General features: G+C 39.5%; 1 protein-coding gene across 2 annotated transcripts; it reads right to left on the reverse strand.

Moving 5' to 3' along the window:
• Positions 1-1,457: 1,457 nt before the first annotated feature.
• LOC149303249 (galectin-related protein-like) lies at positions 1,458-12,049 on the reverse strand. 2 transcript variants are annotated; one of them, XM_089481621.1, is made up of 5 exons: positions 12,017-12,049; positions 8,585-8,656; positions 6,178-6,266; positions 5,663-5,840; positions 1,458-1,601 (listed from the first exon to the last, which is right to left on the reverse strand). In XM_089481621.1, the coding sequence occupies exons 1-5, from the start codon at positions 12,047-12,049 to the stop codon at positions 1,458-1,460; spliced, it is 516 nt and encodes a 171-aa protein (XP_089337747.1). The 2 variants fall into 2 exon arrangements, with proteins under 2 accessions (XP_089337747.1, XP_089337746.1); XM_089481620.1 differs by having other exon boundaries at positions 8,585-8,653; positions 12,005-12,049.
• Between the last annotated feature and the right edge of the window lie 6,481 nt (positions 12,050-18,530).

The raw sequence follows: 18,530 nt of genomic DNA on the forward strand, positions 1-18,530 counted from the left end.
AAAAAATATATGGAAAGACAAAATACAAAAAAGGCGCTACTTGTACATATAAATTGTGTGGGTACCCTAAACGTGAAATGGTTGAAGACCATAAAATATAGTCCATTGAGGTATTAGTTATGTGTAAAAAAACCCAAAAAACAAGATTGTTCTAGAAAGTTGGCTTCATTGATCATCAATGGTCACCAGAACCTTTCATGGTGGCCCTCTGGATGATCCAAGTTGTATCATCAAAGTCTGTACAGTGTGAGTTAAAGGGAATAGCTAGAATTTTACACATTTACATTTACTGTTACTTAATACCAATAATTTATACATTTAATGGAAATCATACATGTATCCAATTCATTTTCAAAGCTTTTTTGTTTATTTTTTTAACGTCATTTTTTTTAACTAATGATCTAAAGTTGTTAACAAGTTACAAAATGGCAGCATTGTCTTAATAACTGTGTGTCGATACAAAAAGGATGTGAAAAGCATGAAAAGAATCATACTCCATACCCAGAATCAATCGTCTGACTAAGTATATCCAAAATATCTATAAATATCTTACATGAGATGTTCACAAATGATTGTTAACACAAGAGCACATTGGTACATTCAAAGTGTTCAACGTTTTATCTCAATCTTAAAAAACACGGCCTATTATCCTAAGGCTGGCTACTGTGGATTATTAAACTATAGTGGAAACTGTTAGAAAGTGAAGACACCAGTGTGCAAAGAAAACTGAACTACATTCTATGCGTATACCCTGAACATATATAAATATATTATTGTGCTATTCTAAATCACTTCAGTGCAGAAACAATGTTTTCACACGATGATTTTTTTTTCTTTGAATGCAGATCTCCTTGCTTACAAAATTGCTGAAAATGAATACCAAAAAGGTCCACCACAAAATAGAGAATAAGAGGTCCATTATAATCTTTTTTTTTTTTTTTTCCAGCGGTGACTTTCAAACATGGCTCTCCGAAGGTAGTTGGTGACATTGAAAGACCAGTTCAACATTATTAGCCTTTATGGCCAATGACAGAAGAGGGATTATATATTCCAAAAAGAGATTTCTAAAATTGACATTTTTGACAATACTTCAGTATTTTTTTGCTCTATTTTAAACATCGTTGTGACCAACTTTTTGTTTATACAAACACTGAATTTGGGATGAATGTTTCATTCAAGTTAAATAAAAGGTCACCAATATATTTTACAAACAGAGGAGACCATAAGCGATTTTACTCCAGGTCAAAAAAGTAGGCCACCATTTTTTATTCATTTGATCAATGTGGTACCCCACTGTCCTTAAAAGAAACATCTTGTGACTACTGTCCGGCAGCTTAGAATTCTGTGGAGTTGACACAAGATCATTGATTGTAGAGGCATGGACTGTACTCCTTGTATATCCTGGCATAGTTGTAGCTGCCCTGAGTCCAACAATGGCTTCAGACCCTTGTTGGACATTAACCAAGTTTGGTAAGCTGAAGATCTCCACTGATCCTCACGGTGTCAATAGTTGATAATGCTTCAACACGATGGTAAAAATCAAAAAGTTGATGTCCGTCCACAAATAGCCTGAAACGGGGATGCTCGCAAAGTATTTCTATCTATAATAAAAGAGATAAATATTAGTTATAAAGTCTACGGCTCTTTTTATAGGTTGTACATACTGGGGTTCATTCACTAAACATTCCATTCCACCAACTTAACTATGCATTGGGTAAATCCCAGGAAAATGCATAATTAAACAGATGAGATGCAATCTTTATACTTCACCTCGACTTACCTGCAACTCATGGTTTAGTGAATAAATCCCATTTTGATGGCTCATACAAGCAGATCCCCAAGGTAATACAAGCATTTTACAGTGAATCGATAGAACAGAGGGAGTGAAGTTAATAAGCACATTGGACGTTCTGTAAGTGATTTGTGTATTGTTAGCCAGAAGTTGCAAAGAATCCATAGACTTGAATAAAGTGTTTGACATGCAACCAAGGAAGCTACAGTCTCATTTCTAATTCTGTTCATATATGAAATGTGATTCTATGTGATTTTGGGGCCTATAACCTAATTGAATTTGATATCTTTAGAGAGGATCAAGGATTACTCTGACATTGTTGTTAACAGCTTTAATCCCTAAATCTACACTTACAGCTTTGATCACGATAAATGTCGATGTCACTTAAGGGCGCAGAGATATTATGATTGTGCCTAATCTTTGTAAAATGGCTTAAAAGTCTTTTTGTTTACCTGCTCAGAATGCAAATTCACATGTTGAACTGAATTACTTTAAACCCCAGGTAATGTAATGTATGTATATATACACACACATACACGCACACCATGCATAATACATTATTATTAACAATATTACAGTTACATGTTAGTGTTTACAAGTGGTGTGAACATTTTCCGTACAGCACAGAAAGGGTTAACTGGTCATGCTGCAGAAGAGCTGATCTTTTGGAAAGCACCACACAGGCAAACCAGCAACCTGGTTAAACCAACACAACCTTTATCTGTAGGGCCTTGGCGCTGCCCGGTGAGACGTATTCACTGCAGAAATAAAAGGTTGTTACTTGGTTTTACATACTCACAATACCACAACATACATTTTTAGATATGCTTCAATTTAAAATGATCATTAAAGCAACAGCCATGGCCGCTTATTTTTTCTTATTACTATGTTATTTAATAATAATAAAAAAAAGAAGCCATAATATTCCAAACAGAAGCACAAGGAATGGAAGCTATATGCCACCCCCTTGCTCCAGATGGCATTGGCACCAAAGGCAGGGACAGTTCATCTCTGTGCCCAATGCTGAACCAGCAGCAAAGGGGAAATGCATTGGGTACATGTACAAGCACGCTTCTAGTGTTAATGTGTTAAATGATAATGGCTACTGTTCTTAAATGAATGAGTTCAGCGACTGAATTCACACTCAATCCTCAACTTAAGCTCAAGGTACAGCGAATGAATCATTGTTTGCATCGCTGTGCCTTGAAATTCTTTTTCTATGTTAAGTATTGGGCAGCACATTCTGCAAGTCAGTATTTAAAAGTTTAATGCAGGATCTTCATATATTATCACAATATTTGTTAACAGTGCGGCTCGAACAGATTAATAAATATTTTCACAGATATTACCAGAACAAAAGGCATTTACATGCATATGAACAAGGGTGACACATCAGTTTACACTGATGACAAATTAGGAGCCCTTTACCATGCCTAGGCAGTGCAGTACATGGGCACTACGCTCTCGAATGCGCCATTTTCGTTATAATACATAACCATTTAGTGTACCCTGCTCCCTACCAGTACTTTAATTCTCTAAATCACAACTTCTAACATTCTCAACAAACCAAACGGCTTGTGGGTTTTCTATGTTTATCGCTGGAAGAATACGAGCTTGCATACTTATATAAACCAGGAAAACACGCAGCCGCTCCATGGGCCAGATATTTTTTTTCTAAAAATGTAACACTGTTTAGTGGAACAGGGACATACTTATTAGCATTTCTCTATCCCAAGTATAAAGGAATGGGAGGCCAAACACAGGTCAGATCTAGCAGGGCAGAAATTTTGGGACCTGACAAATGCTAAACTTCCTTGCCCTGTATTCTGTACGTGGCTTAAACATTTGGCTTAAACACCTAATCTCTATAGCCCACTATCATTATTATGGTCCTTATCATGATATCATTGTTGAATTTCCTGTCCCAAAAGCAGGTAAAAATATATCACTTGGATTCATCAGAGGGTACACAAGAATACCGCCTCTCCTACATACCAGGAGACATGCAACCTCAGCCCATCCAACTGCTAATTACTAAGACAGTGCTGAGACAGCAAAAACAATTCCCAAAAATGATGGGTTGTCATTGCCCACAGGGTTGGATGTGTTGCCCACAGACATGGGTATGATGATACGATGGGGATTATAAATAATGGATAATTATGGAGCACTCCTTAGGACTGTCCTATTGGTTGTGAAGGTTTGTAAAACCACTTTCCAAACTTTGCTCCACCAATGCTCTTTATTAATAACCAGGGGCCGGAGCCAACATTTCTCACGGTGGACTGTTACTGGGGTCTGTGGTGGACATTTTAATGATGTTCTATGGACCTTCGCAAACCTTGCCACGTACACTGGTGTCATTATGCAGGCACTTTACCTATCCCTGTTAATAACACCCAACTCTTTGTGACTTGGTAAAAAGAAACAGCTTGAAAACTGTACACAGCTTTCTCCAGAACCCCTAGTGACATTTCAAACAGGTACGCCTAATTCTTTCCAATTCTTACAAACCAAGATGGAGATTTCCAAAAAAAGCAAAAATAATAAAGGATCAAATTATAAATAATAAAATAATTAATGCTACGTCTCAAAAACACCCAAACAGGACAATACAAGGAGTACTAGTGACCTACAAAAATACATGATATTCGATTTCTTCTGCTGGAGTGCCAGTGCTACATGAGTACACCAAACAGAGAAACATCATATGCATATATCAACATATTAATATATATATGTAACAAACCTATGCACATATACCTCCCTTTAGACACCTTTTCTATTTAAGAGATGAAGCCTCCACGGCAATCCCACCATCCCAGTGGTACCTTTACACACCATTAATGATCCTTCGTTAATCTTGCTTATTTTGGAAATTCTTATTTTATTTTTTAAAGATTATTTTCGGGTTACCCTTGTTTTTGATATGTTGCCTTTTTGATATTTATTGGCTGTTTAGTGGTTACTTTCCAATTATAATGCAAGGCATGCATGTAAAATATTTTAAATGTATGCATAACGGCTTAATACATATTTTCAAGGGAATATCTTAATTTACATTGCAGACTTTGTAGTTCAAATACGGCAAACAGGCAAAAGAACTGAGAAATGATATTCATTTTTTTTTTTTGCTAACGGAAAGAACAGTTAATTAAAAAAATCTGAGCAAGTATGACTTCTACTCGGCTTCTCTGCTCTCGAAGTCAAATTCTGCCCTTGGGAAAGAACATTTCTTAAGAAACTATTTGCCACAGCAATGCTCGTCTATAGATGTTTTTAGCACCGTCTCTGATGATTGCACAGGTATAGATTACAGTTGCTGTTATTCAACTGCTATTTGAACAAATACTAGATAATGTTAATTATTATATATAAAAAATGTATGCCCAAGCGGCGTCCCCCCAACTATTTCTTTGCACTTCCCAAGCCTTTGCTTTGTTGCAGTCGGAACCTAGCCGCCAGGGCCAAATGTGCTGGGGACATGTAAATACGCGTCCACTTCTTACGGCTGCCTAGTGCTCCTGACGTAGTATGCAAGTTGAATGTCCGTTGATTTTATTGAAAGCTAAACTCTAGTTGAGAGGAGACCTATCATATGCTATTGCACATCGGTGTACTTAAGTATGCTTTCTGGATCAGCAGAAGCAGGCAAGGGAGGGGAAACATTTTGCAAGTGTTCTTATCATCACATCAACCAATGAAATGGCCCAATCAGCAGCAACGTGCTGATAAGACCACCACAGTTTGCCCCAGAATCACCTCTCTCTACTGCCATATACTCATGCAAAACGCTTCCTCCCAATTTATACAATGTCTCTATGATTCGTGTAGAACACAGTACTGGTACACTGCGACTGGTTCACTTACTCTGAACGGCTGATCTGATATAAAGGGAAAATAGGGAATCGCTGTCTCCTCTTCTCCCCACTCCCCAGACACGCATGCGTTCCGGAGCAGCTGTTTCTCACCAAATTCTGCTTTCAGCTCGATAGCCACATCAGCTGGTGGGTCTTCTGAATCCCCGCATGTCAGTCTGATCTCGAAACTGTGGTTAACCAAAATTTTAAATCATATGAGAAGGTATAAAGGAGGGCTTTCAAACAGCATTCCGACTAACAGACCAGGAACGCACTTAAAAGAAAAAACAAACAATATATATACCGGTGTGTGTGTGTGTATATATATATATATATATTAGAATAAGATATTCATTTATCTATCATTTATAAGAGAAAAACAATTATGTAAGAGAGAAATAATTGGTTTCTAAAGTAGTGGCTACAAAGTTATCACTGTCCTGCCTTATATTTATCAATAAATATGACGCTAGGTTGCTTCCTATACGCCGACAGTAATATTTATATATATGGCTATTTTCGCACCTCTCTGGGTTTAAGCCAACAATGCCCATAATAAGGATTTTCTTCCCAGGTCTCATTCCTCCTTTTATTTGCCCACAGAAAGGAGTCGTCTGAAAAGAAATATAAGAGAACTGGTTACACGGGGGAAACATATTCCCATGCCTCATCAAAATCAATCAGGACATTGATCACTGTGTATTTCTTGCTTCTGTTAATAAAGTGGTTGTATATATTTATCAATTTTAATTGACTTGTATTTACCTGTATAAACACGTGTGTATTATGTACAGTTATACTATACAATGTATATACAACGTGTTTAACATTAATAGTATCTAAACCAAGCAGTTTAGTATATAAAAGTATCACCAGCGGACATTGTTGAACATATGCACATATGTACAAATAAAACTCTCCAGTTCTGGGTTATTATTCGTATTATTGATAGCTAAATATATATATATATATATTATACACTTTTGGTAAATAAGATAGATGTAATTGGTCTACATATTGCGCATTTCATTCATATTATAAACCTACTGATATCTCAAGAACTGTCCTAACAAAGATCTACAACTGTGTCTGCACCAAATTATTATAATTACATTATAAAGGGGCAACATACCCCACAGCATTGAATTACTAAAGCCTGGGTTTGAAAATAGAGAAATTTGTTTTCGTCAAATAAAAGGTAATCTCTGTATTCATCTCAGCATTTTCATGAACTGAACATTTCCGTAAAAAAACTTCGCTGGAAATAACATAAGGGTGACACTTTAACGAAGGCCTGCTTGAGAAGTTGAAATAATAAGGAAAAATGTTACAACAAAAAGTCTAAAACTAGAGGGTTGGATGTAATGTAGGGAAGTTTTACTTTACTGAGAAGGTGGTGAATTAATGGAACAGCTACCCAGCAGAAGTGGTAAAGGCTCATACAGTGGGGGAATTTAATCATGCATGGGATTGGCATAAAGTTATCCTGAAACTAAGACACATATGTATTAAATATGCGATATGTGCAATCAAATATTTTAGCCCATTCAGCCCTTCTGCGTTGCAATGACAATTCTACTACAATAATAACATAGCCCTTTCATATTCCACCCCAGTTAGTCACTGGGCATATTGTTTAAACAAGGGGACTTATCTCCAAGCATGTGTTTATCTTTAGCTGTGCGAAGCGGGTGGACTGTCTACGTTCTGACAAACCCCGAGACACCCCAGCGCATAACGGCAGACAAACCAAACCCTCGGCTCCGGATTCCACGTGTGCAGTCATTACACGCAAGCGGGGCCAGCTGGCAGCTCCCGAAAAACATTGCACCACTTCACTAAATAGCCCCTGGTCGCTCAGAATCTGCTCGCTCCACGTATCTGCGCTCAGTCCTAGGCCGTGGAATTTTTACAGCACTCATGTGGAGCAATAACAAAGCCCTCTGTGTCCAATGAAACTCTTCATTCCATTAGTCACAATGTCCGTGTCTGGGTGGCTAAGACTGAGCCATTCTATTGTTTATAACAAGGCAGTATGATAGGCCTGTACTGCGAGAACATATACCGTAATATATATATATATAAATGTATCTGTAGGAAAACATTATGTAAAAAAACAGAATTGTTTTAAATAAGAAAACATAGTATTTTAGAAAGCATGTTTGTTAAGTAAAATTAGTGATTACTTTACATTTTTTTTATTAACTAGTCATTAAAACCCTATGTAACTTTCGCTTCTCTCATCTTATGCTAGGGGCAGACTGACCCAGGTTGGCAATTGCCCCCCCCCAGACCACCCAACATTTTTCACAGAGCTGGCCTACTCTGGGTGGCAAGATCTCAGTGGTTTCACGTAATAAGATGTTGTGTTGCTGCAGTAATATTAAGGCAACCGACAGGTGCCAAACCTAGAGGATATCTGTATGTGAGTGCATGAGAGTATATGTGTTTGTGAGTGTTTGTGTGTGTATGTACAGGGGGGTGCTTGTACACACACACAAAGCATACCAGCTCTCCCATGATGATATGCTTCGCAATTCTACCCCATATATGTATTCTTATTATTCTCCATTGGCTATACAGTTGTATACCTTTAGCTTCGTGACAGTCTGTACCCATCATCAAACTATGTCAATCAAGGTGTGTCTTATTACCAAGGATAAAGGAGAGTGGAAACGAGCCATTTACATCTCCAACTGGAATCCCAGCATGGCTTTGTGTCTTACAAGTAACTATTGGTAAAGCCGATGTTCTTGGATTTGTTGACCTCAGTTAATATCCGGCAAAAATACGACGCCATCTACAGTGCTTGTTGGTAATCTAAATAATTGGTGTTATTATTTATTGATTTACTTAGCTTTTTCATATTCCAAAGCCATTCTAATATAATATTGTTTGATAGATGCTTTTATACATAAAAATATTAACTTACCAAGCGTGGGAAGTAAACTTCGGCTTGCACAGGAGACCCTAAGGGGCTGCTCAAACGCCTGCCATCCAGCTGCTAAAATACCAAACAAAACACACTTTATACCAAATGACTTTACAATAAGTTAGAAATAGGACATGGTCTTTTTAACACTGACCTGTCAGGAAATAATAAGACAAGGTTTAACCTCCCACACCGGGCCACGAGCTACTACAGAAAGGGAATTGTATGGACAAAGCTTGGCACATAAGCCTTACATTAAGATCTAGTAACGGGGTCAAAGTGACCTCCAACACGGCTCATTCCCCAGCTGGTCTCGGAGCTCCGCTTGCTGCAGTGCCGTTGGCTTGGATAATGAACTCTATTGCTCTCCAAGTAAAGGCATGTTCCGCTTAATGGGGCTCTTTCATGATACGCACTTTAATGACCCTTCCACATTTCTGTTTGTTACCCCATTGCAAATGAATATTGGTATTCTGCAGAATCCCCCCCCCCATATGCATTTGCCCCCCATCTCATGCCACATGATATACTTACTGCCGATCAGCTCCAGCGCTGCTCCGACAAGCTTTGCCTATATGCAGAGAACACTCCTTTAAATTCCAATGGGAGTGCTTTTCTGCCATTCCACTGCAGCTCTGGAGCTGCAGCTTCTCCCAAAGTCAAGTATGTTCTTATTTTTACAATTTAAAGAATGCATACTAAAGCACTCACAAAGTATGGTATTTAAGATGCGTTCTTGGTTGGTGAGGCTGCTTGGGGCATTAGACTGTTTCTAGACCACACAGCCTGCATGACTTGTCATTATGGTGCCCCAATGTTACAGTAATGTGCTAATCCCAGACCTATGGATCTAGAAACAAATAATTCATAGGAACGTTGAGTGACGCCATACTGTACTTTCTCTTATACATTACTATTCCATTTACCCAGCACCAGAAGGAGAAGGTAACTGCTATATTTGCAGAGCGTTAAAAATAATCCTTTCGGAAAAAGTGAGACTGTGCATGAGCGTAACGCATGCTATGTGTGAACTCGATTATGTATGGAGTTTTAAAGGCACGTCGTCTTAATGCAGCGCTGGATCTCTCAGCCGCTATACTTAGTACACGACTAGAATTACCACGACAAAGTCAGAGGCATTCTATGGAGAGGTGACTGCTCTATATTGATCAAAGGGCAAATTTCTTTTTTGTTGACAACCAAACAACAATCCTACAACTACCGCATACATGACACGGAATCAGTGATTCACATGGAGGATAACTTACAATAAGGACAATGAGGTCATATAGTAAATCCAAGGACGGCCACATCAGCCCTATGCACAGAAACGTAGAATTTGATGGCACATTAGACATATTCGCCCATCTACTCTACTTTTCCTGCTGTAAGTAAGCCTCAAACCTTAATATGTCCTTGGCGTTGTCGTATATGCGTGTCCCATGCATGTTTCAATTACCCTGACATCCATTGCCTTACGTTAAAAGATAAATCACAGTGTGTCTGTATTCACCAACGTGTCCCTGATGATGGAATATGGCTACAATCAGTGTATTTTAATGACATCACATGGTAGCGCTGTGACATATCACCTTTACAAAATCTGCCTAATTCAATCCAATCCCCACCTATAGAGATCATGTAACCTTTACACTGGTGTATGTATATATATATATATATATATATATATATATATATATATAGTAATTAACCTGTAAACATACGATATACATTACACAATTTATTTATTTTTTTACTAAAGTGTTACAGATCCACTTTAAGTAACCAGTTGTTTTCTTAATCGACCAATTATTAGAGTAGATTTTTCTGCTGCACCAACATATACTCTGTTAATTTGTCAGCCAAGATGTATAATTTTGGAATAAACAAACTCCATTGGTTTTACTTTTCCATAGGTTGACTATTCTATAAAGTGACAGCTCGAGGCAGCCCCCAACCATATACCCCGTAACACCAGTTGTGTATTGTAAATTGCTACCCACTGCTCTGGCGCTCAAATAGTTAAGTCTGCCTTGTACATTTTTTGTTTTGTCTAAAAATACCTTTATTTTGAATCTATTTTTACCATGAAAAATACATTGATATTTCTCTTGTTTTCAAGATGCCCAATGTTCAAGATAATAATAATAATAATAATAACAATAATAATAATACTATACATAAATATGATATATATGTATGTATGTATATACTATTTATATAAATAAAGGAGAGCTCTACACTAAACAATAACGAAATGTACTTAGTGATTAGGATTTAAGATGGATATTAATTATGCTTTAATGTAGTCCCGAAGTGCCTCCAGTGTCTTAACTCTTTCATCCGCAGGATTATTTCCAAGAGGATCAGTTAACCTCTTACAGGCCATGACAAAAACAGACTTTACAACATTCCAAAGCAGTGTAATTCCTGCATACACCACATGTTCTGGAGCATGTTCGTAGAGCTTATGGGTGCAAAGGAGAATGTTTATAATATCTTATTACGTCCTGACATAATCGTATATCACATGATAAGTGGGACACTTGGCACTTTTAGTAACATTTTCTATTCCCATATAGTGTCTTAAAAGGAAGAATAAATGCATAAAACAGATCTAGGCTTTCCACCTGTGAATAAGAGTTAACAGGTGAGGAATACTCGAGCTAATTCTAAGGCACCCATATATATATATATATATATATATATATATATATATATATATATATATATATATACATACACACATAGATAGGCATATATACACACATACATACACATACACTCAGTTAGGCCCAATAGGATTACAGCAAAGCATCCATGATTCGGATTGAACAATATCTATTGACAGATCTCCAATGCATTCCCATACAGGGACATTCACTATATGGCCCCTGAGTGCCGATGCTGGGGAGGATGAAGCTTCTTTATATAAGGTCTCCTTATGGCTGATACACCGGCTCCGGGGGTATTTACTATGTAACATACGCATGTTCAGCGATGCGCTCCCAGCTCCGGTCAGCGCAGTCACCGGGAAGCGGTACGGACATCTACACGTCTTTCGGTTTAGGAATAAACCTTTACTTCCGTGAGTTAACCCTTGGAACACCTAGGCTAACATACAGTGCCGCTTGCACTAAGCGGCTCGCATAGCTGACACTCCACAGGCTAACATGTATATATGTACAGAGCACATACATGTAGAGATCTACATACCTATATGACATACACGCACATACGCACACACCGTAAACATCACACAGATGTGCCGGCCGGAGACATGTATTCCGTGATCGTGATCTGGCTCCTGGCGCGGACACAGGCCGGCTCACACCCCGACTAATTGGATCCCTCCCGGTACACAGTCCTTGTGTCTGGAGCAGTGCTGGTCCATTTACACGCAATGTGCTGGGTGTGCGCGGTATGACTTACCATTGACTCCCTTTCGACAAGGGATCCCGCCATCTTGTATAGAAGTGTGCAGTTGTGCGCTGCTGGCTGCAGTCACTGGAGCCGCTGGGGGAGGAGGTAGTTGCAGTAAAAGGGGAAGGGAGGGCAGGTCTGAGCCGAGCTCAGCCAGGGATCAGAACAGAAGGAAGCCCGGGCTGACCCGCAGTCTGTGGAAGCTTCTTCCACAGCCAAGGAATGGGAGGAGGTGGGGGAGGAGTGGCTGCCTGGCGCTGGGGGGTCCTCTGTGTATCCTGGGCACCGGGAAGCGAGAGCTGATTAGTGCTGCATGTTACCCTGTCTTCTGCCCCTATACCTCCGGCGCACTGCAGTGTATTGCCCCTATAGCTCCTGCGCACTGCAGTGTATTGCCCCTATACCTCCTGCGCACTGCAGTGTATTGCCCCTATACCTCCTGCGCACTGCAGTGTATTGCCCCTATACCTCCTGCGCACTGCAGTCTATTGCCCCTATACCTCCTGCGCACTGCAGTGTATTGCCCCTATACCTCCTGCGCACTGCAGTCTATTGCCCCTATACCTCCTGCGCACTGCAGTCTATTGCCCCTATACCTCCTGCGCACTGGAAGTCGCCGGCACCTATGCCTCCTGCGCACCCCAGCCCTGCCCTCACACTTGCCGGGAGCAGGGTGGGTACTCAGGTTGGTTCACTTCTGCCTGAGTCATGCTGGGTGTCAGATGGGCTCTGACTCTGCAGAATGTTGAATCATGGGTTCATTTAAATGGTGCTGAAAACAAAACAGTTCTATTCTTACAATAATGCATTCAAATTATTATAAATTATAGCAAAATGAGTTTTAAATTAGAAAATCAGCATTTAATGTGTCATATAGTCCACTCTATAGCCATTAAATACCCCTCATTTGTTCTTCTTTCATGCTGGATCTGGATCTGCTCCTGTCTCTGCCCTCCAGTGCTGCTGGCTGATAGCCCTCTTTCAGATCCCTTTCTTGTTTAGAAACGCTCTGTAATATGTCTGGTCAGGGAAGATAACAATTGCAAAGTCAGAAGCATAGAAAAGTTATTTCATGAATACATATATCAATCCTACCAGTGATTATTCGTTTATACAGAGGGCAGTCACACTACTAACTGATGACAGCCTTACTCCAACAGATAAAGAGCCATGATCTAAAGAGATGGCCTCCCATTTCACTCTAGAACACTGGTAGACAGAGGAGTTCGGGTCAACTGAATGACTGGAAGGTTCCCAGGTCCTGTGAGTGCAAAACAAGAAACTACTAGAACCAACAGGGCCCTGGCGCAAAAATTGCCCAAGTAACATGTCCCACAGTGCCCTCTTTGCACACAGCTTGTGCCTTTGCCCTCCATGCATTGTCCCGTGTCCCATCTTTGGCCCAACATGTCATCATCCCCAAACCGCTTATCTGTGCCATCATTGCCCCAAACAACTAGTCTGTGCCTCCCCTTCCTTTCAGCATAACACACTTTCACAAATTACACACTTTGTCACATTCACTAACACACTCCATCTTACCCCACTTACACATCTGTGCTCATACGCACAATGACACATCCATGCTCACATTCGTACATGTATACAAACCAACATACATACATACATACCCGCCGCTTACCTCCCATCTCTCCAGCAGCTTTGTCTCCCGGTTTCACTACAGGGTCATGTGAGGTAACGTTCCTGTTTCCCTTTGTCAGTTGAAAATAGTTTAGAAAGGGCCCTTCTGAGCTGGACCGGTAGAAATGGCCTTATAACCAATGTTCCCTCTAATTTTTCTTAGGTGGTGTGCGCAGAAAATTTCTCTTGTGCAAAAATTTTCCCAGAGCCCAAATTTTGTGCGCACAATATGCTCCTGCAAATGTTAAATTTAAATTGTTATTCTATATTTTTGGTACAGCTCGCTCATGGATAATAACACTACATTTACAGATAATGTAGTATTAGTTACACAACAATATTACTTACTGTAATGTTTTTTTAAATGTGAAATTCTCACTGCATAAGTAAATTATGAGCAAATCAAGAGCGGAGGCTCCAGGCCGCATAAAGGATAAAAAAAAATTGGGAAAAACTGTTGTCCGCAGGGGCGTACCTAGAGTATTTGGCACCTGGGGTGGATCCTGTACGTGGGACCCCCCCACACACACACTTTAAAACTGCATAGCTTCTATCATTAGGCAAACATTGACAGGGGTACAGCATAACTGTTATCATTATTCACTAAGGCAGACATTGACGGTGGTACAACATAACACCTATCACTATATACTGAAGCAGACTTTGATCGTGTTACAGCATAACTGCTATCACTGTATACTGAGGCAAACATTGAGTGTTGTACAGCATAACTGCTATCATTATATACTGAGGCAAACACTGTCAGTGGTACAGCAGAACATCTATCACTATATACTGAGGCACGCACTGACGGTGGTACAGCATAACACATATCACTATATACAGAGGCCAGACACTGACAATAATGCAGCATAACCCCAATCACTATATACTAAGCCAAACATTGATGTGGTGTAGGCCTGCCACTTTAGTGTCTGGCCTAGTATCTATATATATATATATATATATATACTAAGCCAAACATTGATGTGGTGTAGGCCTGCCACTTTAGTGTCTGGCCTAGGATATATATATATATATATATATATATATATATATATATATATACCACATATAATACACCACATCAATGTATATATATATATATATATATATATATATATATATATATATATGCACCGAAATGAAAATTCTGGACCTGAAAATTTTGCATTCACTTGACTGAAACTGAAATTAGACAAAAAAATCAACAACAATATATGTATATATATATATATATATATATATAATAAACAGCAATCCTATCATGTCCAGGTTCTAGCATGTACTGGTTGCTTGGGCATGATAGGAATGGGATTGCTGTTAGCAATCATATATATATTAATATTGTTATCAAATTTTTCTGTGCAATTTTGGTGTGTTACTTTTAATAAAAGTGTAGTTAACACACCAAAATTGAACAAAAAAATATAATTGCTAACAGCAATCTCACTCCTATCATGCTCAGGCAGCCAGTACATGCTGGAACCTGAGCATGATAGAGAATATGATTACAGCCTCCCTATGCCATGCTACCCCCCCCACACACTTACACATCCATGCTATCACACACACACTCATTCATTTACAAACATTCAGTTTAAACTACAGCATAACACCCATCACTCTCACACACTAATTCACTCTCACAGAATGTTTTCCTACCTTTTCTCTGTCCTCTCCTTCCAGTGCAGTGGAGGCGGTGGGCGTGGCTTCAGTGCTGTGCGCCGGGATATGACATCAAATCCCGACGCACAGCATCAGTTGCCTCCCGCTCCCTTGATTTTTTTTAAGACGGTTAGAGGGAGATCCTTGATCTCCCTCTAACCGAGCCTGCACCTCTAGCGGCCGACATTACTGTCCGTCTCTGGAGGGGTGCCGTGCACACAACCAGTAGCGGACTGCCGTCTCCCCCCCCGTTTGGTACGCTACTGGTTGTGCGCACAATTTTTGTTCGTGTGCGCTCCCTCTTAAAGCTATGTGCGCGCGCACAAGCGCACAGCTTAGAGGGAACACTGCTTATAACCCTTCCCAGACTGAAGGGCAGCAACAAGTTCTTCTCTAAGATTAGATTTCCTCCTTGGCATTATGCTAACACTGAATGCTCCAGACCAGCAAACTGCTAATGCTTCTTATTCACATTACTGTTTATGTTTTTATGTGCAAGACCTGTCATAATTTTATAATAATTAAGGCATTTTGTGGTGTAAGACAGCATTCTAAAAAATGTGCATATTGCTTTAAATGAAAGGTTTTTTTTTCATGCTTTGAGATGTTACATCTACACCACTGTCTGGCTCCAGCACTGAAAGGAACATTGATTGCAGTTGTGAATGTATAATATATGTCCTTGTTCTTGGCTGGAATTGTAACGTTTACAGAAGGCATATGAGTGCTGTGTTCCTCTAGCCGAGAAGGACCAAGAAGATCCAGCCCTCTTGCAGGCCAAATGAGGGAAGGGGCCACATAGCTCCTCGGGGAGTTTGGAAAGAAAAAGGGGAGCTGGTGTCCAACCTGGCCTTCTGGCGCGCTTTTGGCACTTGGAGCACCTTTTTTCCTTGTAATTGGTTTCCTCCCTTAGTCTTGCCTGATCATTTTTATTCTGCAAACCACTTAACATTTTATTAGCTCTTCTCTGAACTCTCTCCAGTGAGGTGACTTTCTAGAAACATTCCCCCAATAAAAATGCATTGTGCAGGGCCAACTTATTCCTTTACTTAGGGGTAGCTCACTGGGGATGAACCACCATAATGCATAAGTCAGTAAGCTGACATGTTGAAGAGACCTGATCTCTTGTTTTATTTAAATATGCAATCCAGCCATTGTATGCGCTTTCTATATTCTGCAGAGTCCCCCATATGCATTTGCCCCTTCCCCCAACCCTCAGCTATTTTGCATGCATGTGTTCAGCGTGTATACTTACCTCTAGTCAGCAATCAATGGCAAGAACTGTCGGACCACGTATGAGGAGGGCAACAGCTTCCGTAAAGCTGCAGCTTCCGTGTCAGGTAAGTGCCTTTTTATTTTTCCTTTATTAACAAATAATGTTAAAGTGCGTAAAGAACACATTATACTTTAGAAGAGCTGTCAAGGACATTAAACTGTCTCTTCAATAGATCCCACAGTGTAAACCTTCTCTGGAAACTAAAATATTTAAAATGTTCTTAAAGGCAGACTGCAAAATATGGGACTGATTTGCACAACTTGTGAATAAATCATCTCTGTGTAGCACTCATCACTTTTACTATGCCTTCATTCATACCAAAGATGACAATGCCTTCAGATGAGTTAAAGACTCATTTTGTAGTTCATGTACAACCAAAATTTGTTATTATTTTTATTATTTAAATGAATAAATAGTGTTTTAAGTTCAAAACAACCAAAAAGTAAAAAAAAAACTAAATCAAAAAGTCACAGGGATGTATTCAGTAACCTTGCAGGAACCCCAAACCCGAAAACACAAAGCGCTTAGTCCGTTCCCAAGTTAATATTCTTAATAATTTAATCACAAAGAACCTTCAGGCCAAAGAGTTGGAACACACGATCAGGTTTGCGACAAGTATCAAATCATACACCTGTCGGGATTTATTGTACTTGTCAGGAGTTAACAACCTCTCGTCTCCGCTTCTAAAGCGCTGCCGATAATTAGAAGGTCAGACAGCTCCACCTGGACTCGGCGAAATTATCGGGCATGTTCTCATTTTCAAAACAAGAAAAACAGCCCTATCTGTCATTTAAGGGTTGTTGTACGATTGTGTTATGGAAACTAATTCTTGACATTTATTAAGCTGCCATCTAATCTCTCACATGACTGTCAAAGGGTATGTAACCGATAACTAATCATCAGGTACCGAGGCAGATGCAAGCTTGTACACAAGAGCAAACTTTAAAAGCAGATTGAATCATCTCACAAATCCTTCATTTTTCAGTTATTTCTATTTCAATTTCTAGTCCTCCAGAAGATGTTACTAAAGGAAAAATATTAGTGACGCTGCATGCTTTCTTTATACAAACGTACATCGTGTAATTTCAAGATGGCAATCTATTGATGGCGTTTTGGAACATCAAGGGAGAGGACCCTCATCGACAATAATGATGCTTTATGGACCTCCCAAAACTTGTCTGTCCCTGGCCTCAACTTTGTCAAACTAGTGTAGCAACCAAAAAATTCCAAGGACCATAGATATTTCCCCTCGTCCTACAATACAATGTGCACATTCGAACTGTTGCTAATGGTTCTCATGAGGAATCTCAAGAGAATTGTCCCTTTTTCCAAACTTTTTTTTACTAGGAAGACATTTAAGTAAATACAGACCGGTGCTTCTTGGGATGGAGGAATTGACTTTTTCGCCCGTGGCACGTTTCTGAAAACTCCTATGCTTACCAACTTGTTTTGCTGGCTTTTTCACAAAGATGCTGACACATCTAAGAAACACCTCGGATGCATTCCCACCCTGCTGGTAAGCAATCAAAAAAAAAAGGTGTCTACTAATGACGTCTTTAGCATAGCACCTATAGGCAGGGATGGGTTATGGCTAATATTTGCCAAGGTCACTGGTTTCTCCAGCAGGACAAGGGTTAATGATCTGCACATAACTTGGAACATTTGAGTAACGATAGGAACTCCCAAGTATTAATACTACCCTCCTTCTCCACCTTCATTCCATGGTAGTCTGAACAATAGCGTGTTTCTTGCCTTAAGCACTCATGTGTCCCATGTAATTATTTGTCTAAATTAAACAAAAAAAAAAAACTTTCCATCCGAAGACTGGCTACCATCATTCACACCCTGGCTAATTATTTGTTGAACGGATTGAAGATTTAACATGTGTTGGTTTTATGGGATGACATCATTTTAATTTAACATCTTGTATGTGAGCCA

Source organism: Sceloporus occidentalis, unplaced genomic scaffold (assembly GCF_023333645.1).
Source record: "Sceloporus occidentalis isolate IW3139 unplaced genomic scaffold, rSceOcc1.0.p SCAF_15, whole genome shotgun sequence".
Taxonomy (NCBI): Eukaryota; Metazoa; Chordata; class Lepidosauria; order Squamata; family Phrynosomatidae; genus Sceloporus; species Sceloporus occidentalis.

What these genes read in the sequence shown, in the direction of transcription:
- LOC149303249 (XM_089481620.1), bottom strand. Translation starts at nt 12,049, where the DNA reads ATGGCGGGATCCCTTGTCGAAAGGGAGTCAATGGTAAGTCATACC. An exon ending in AGTCAATGGTAAGTCATACC is followed by an intron (nt 8,654 to 12,004) that starts GCGCACACCCAG and finishes GTATTTTAGCAG; the next exon opens with CTGGATGGCAGGCGTTTGAG. An exon ending in GTTGGCTTAAACCCAGAGAG is followed by an intron (nt 5,841 to 6,177) that starts GTGCGAAAATAG and finishes GGTTAACCACAG; the next exon opens with TTTCGAGATCAGACTGACAT.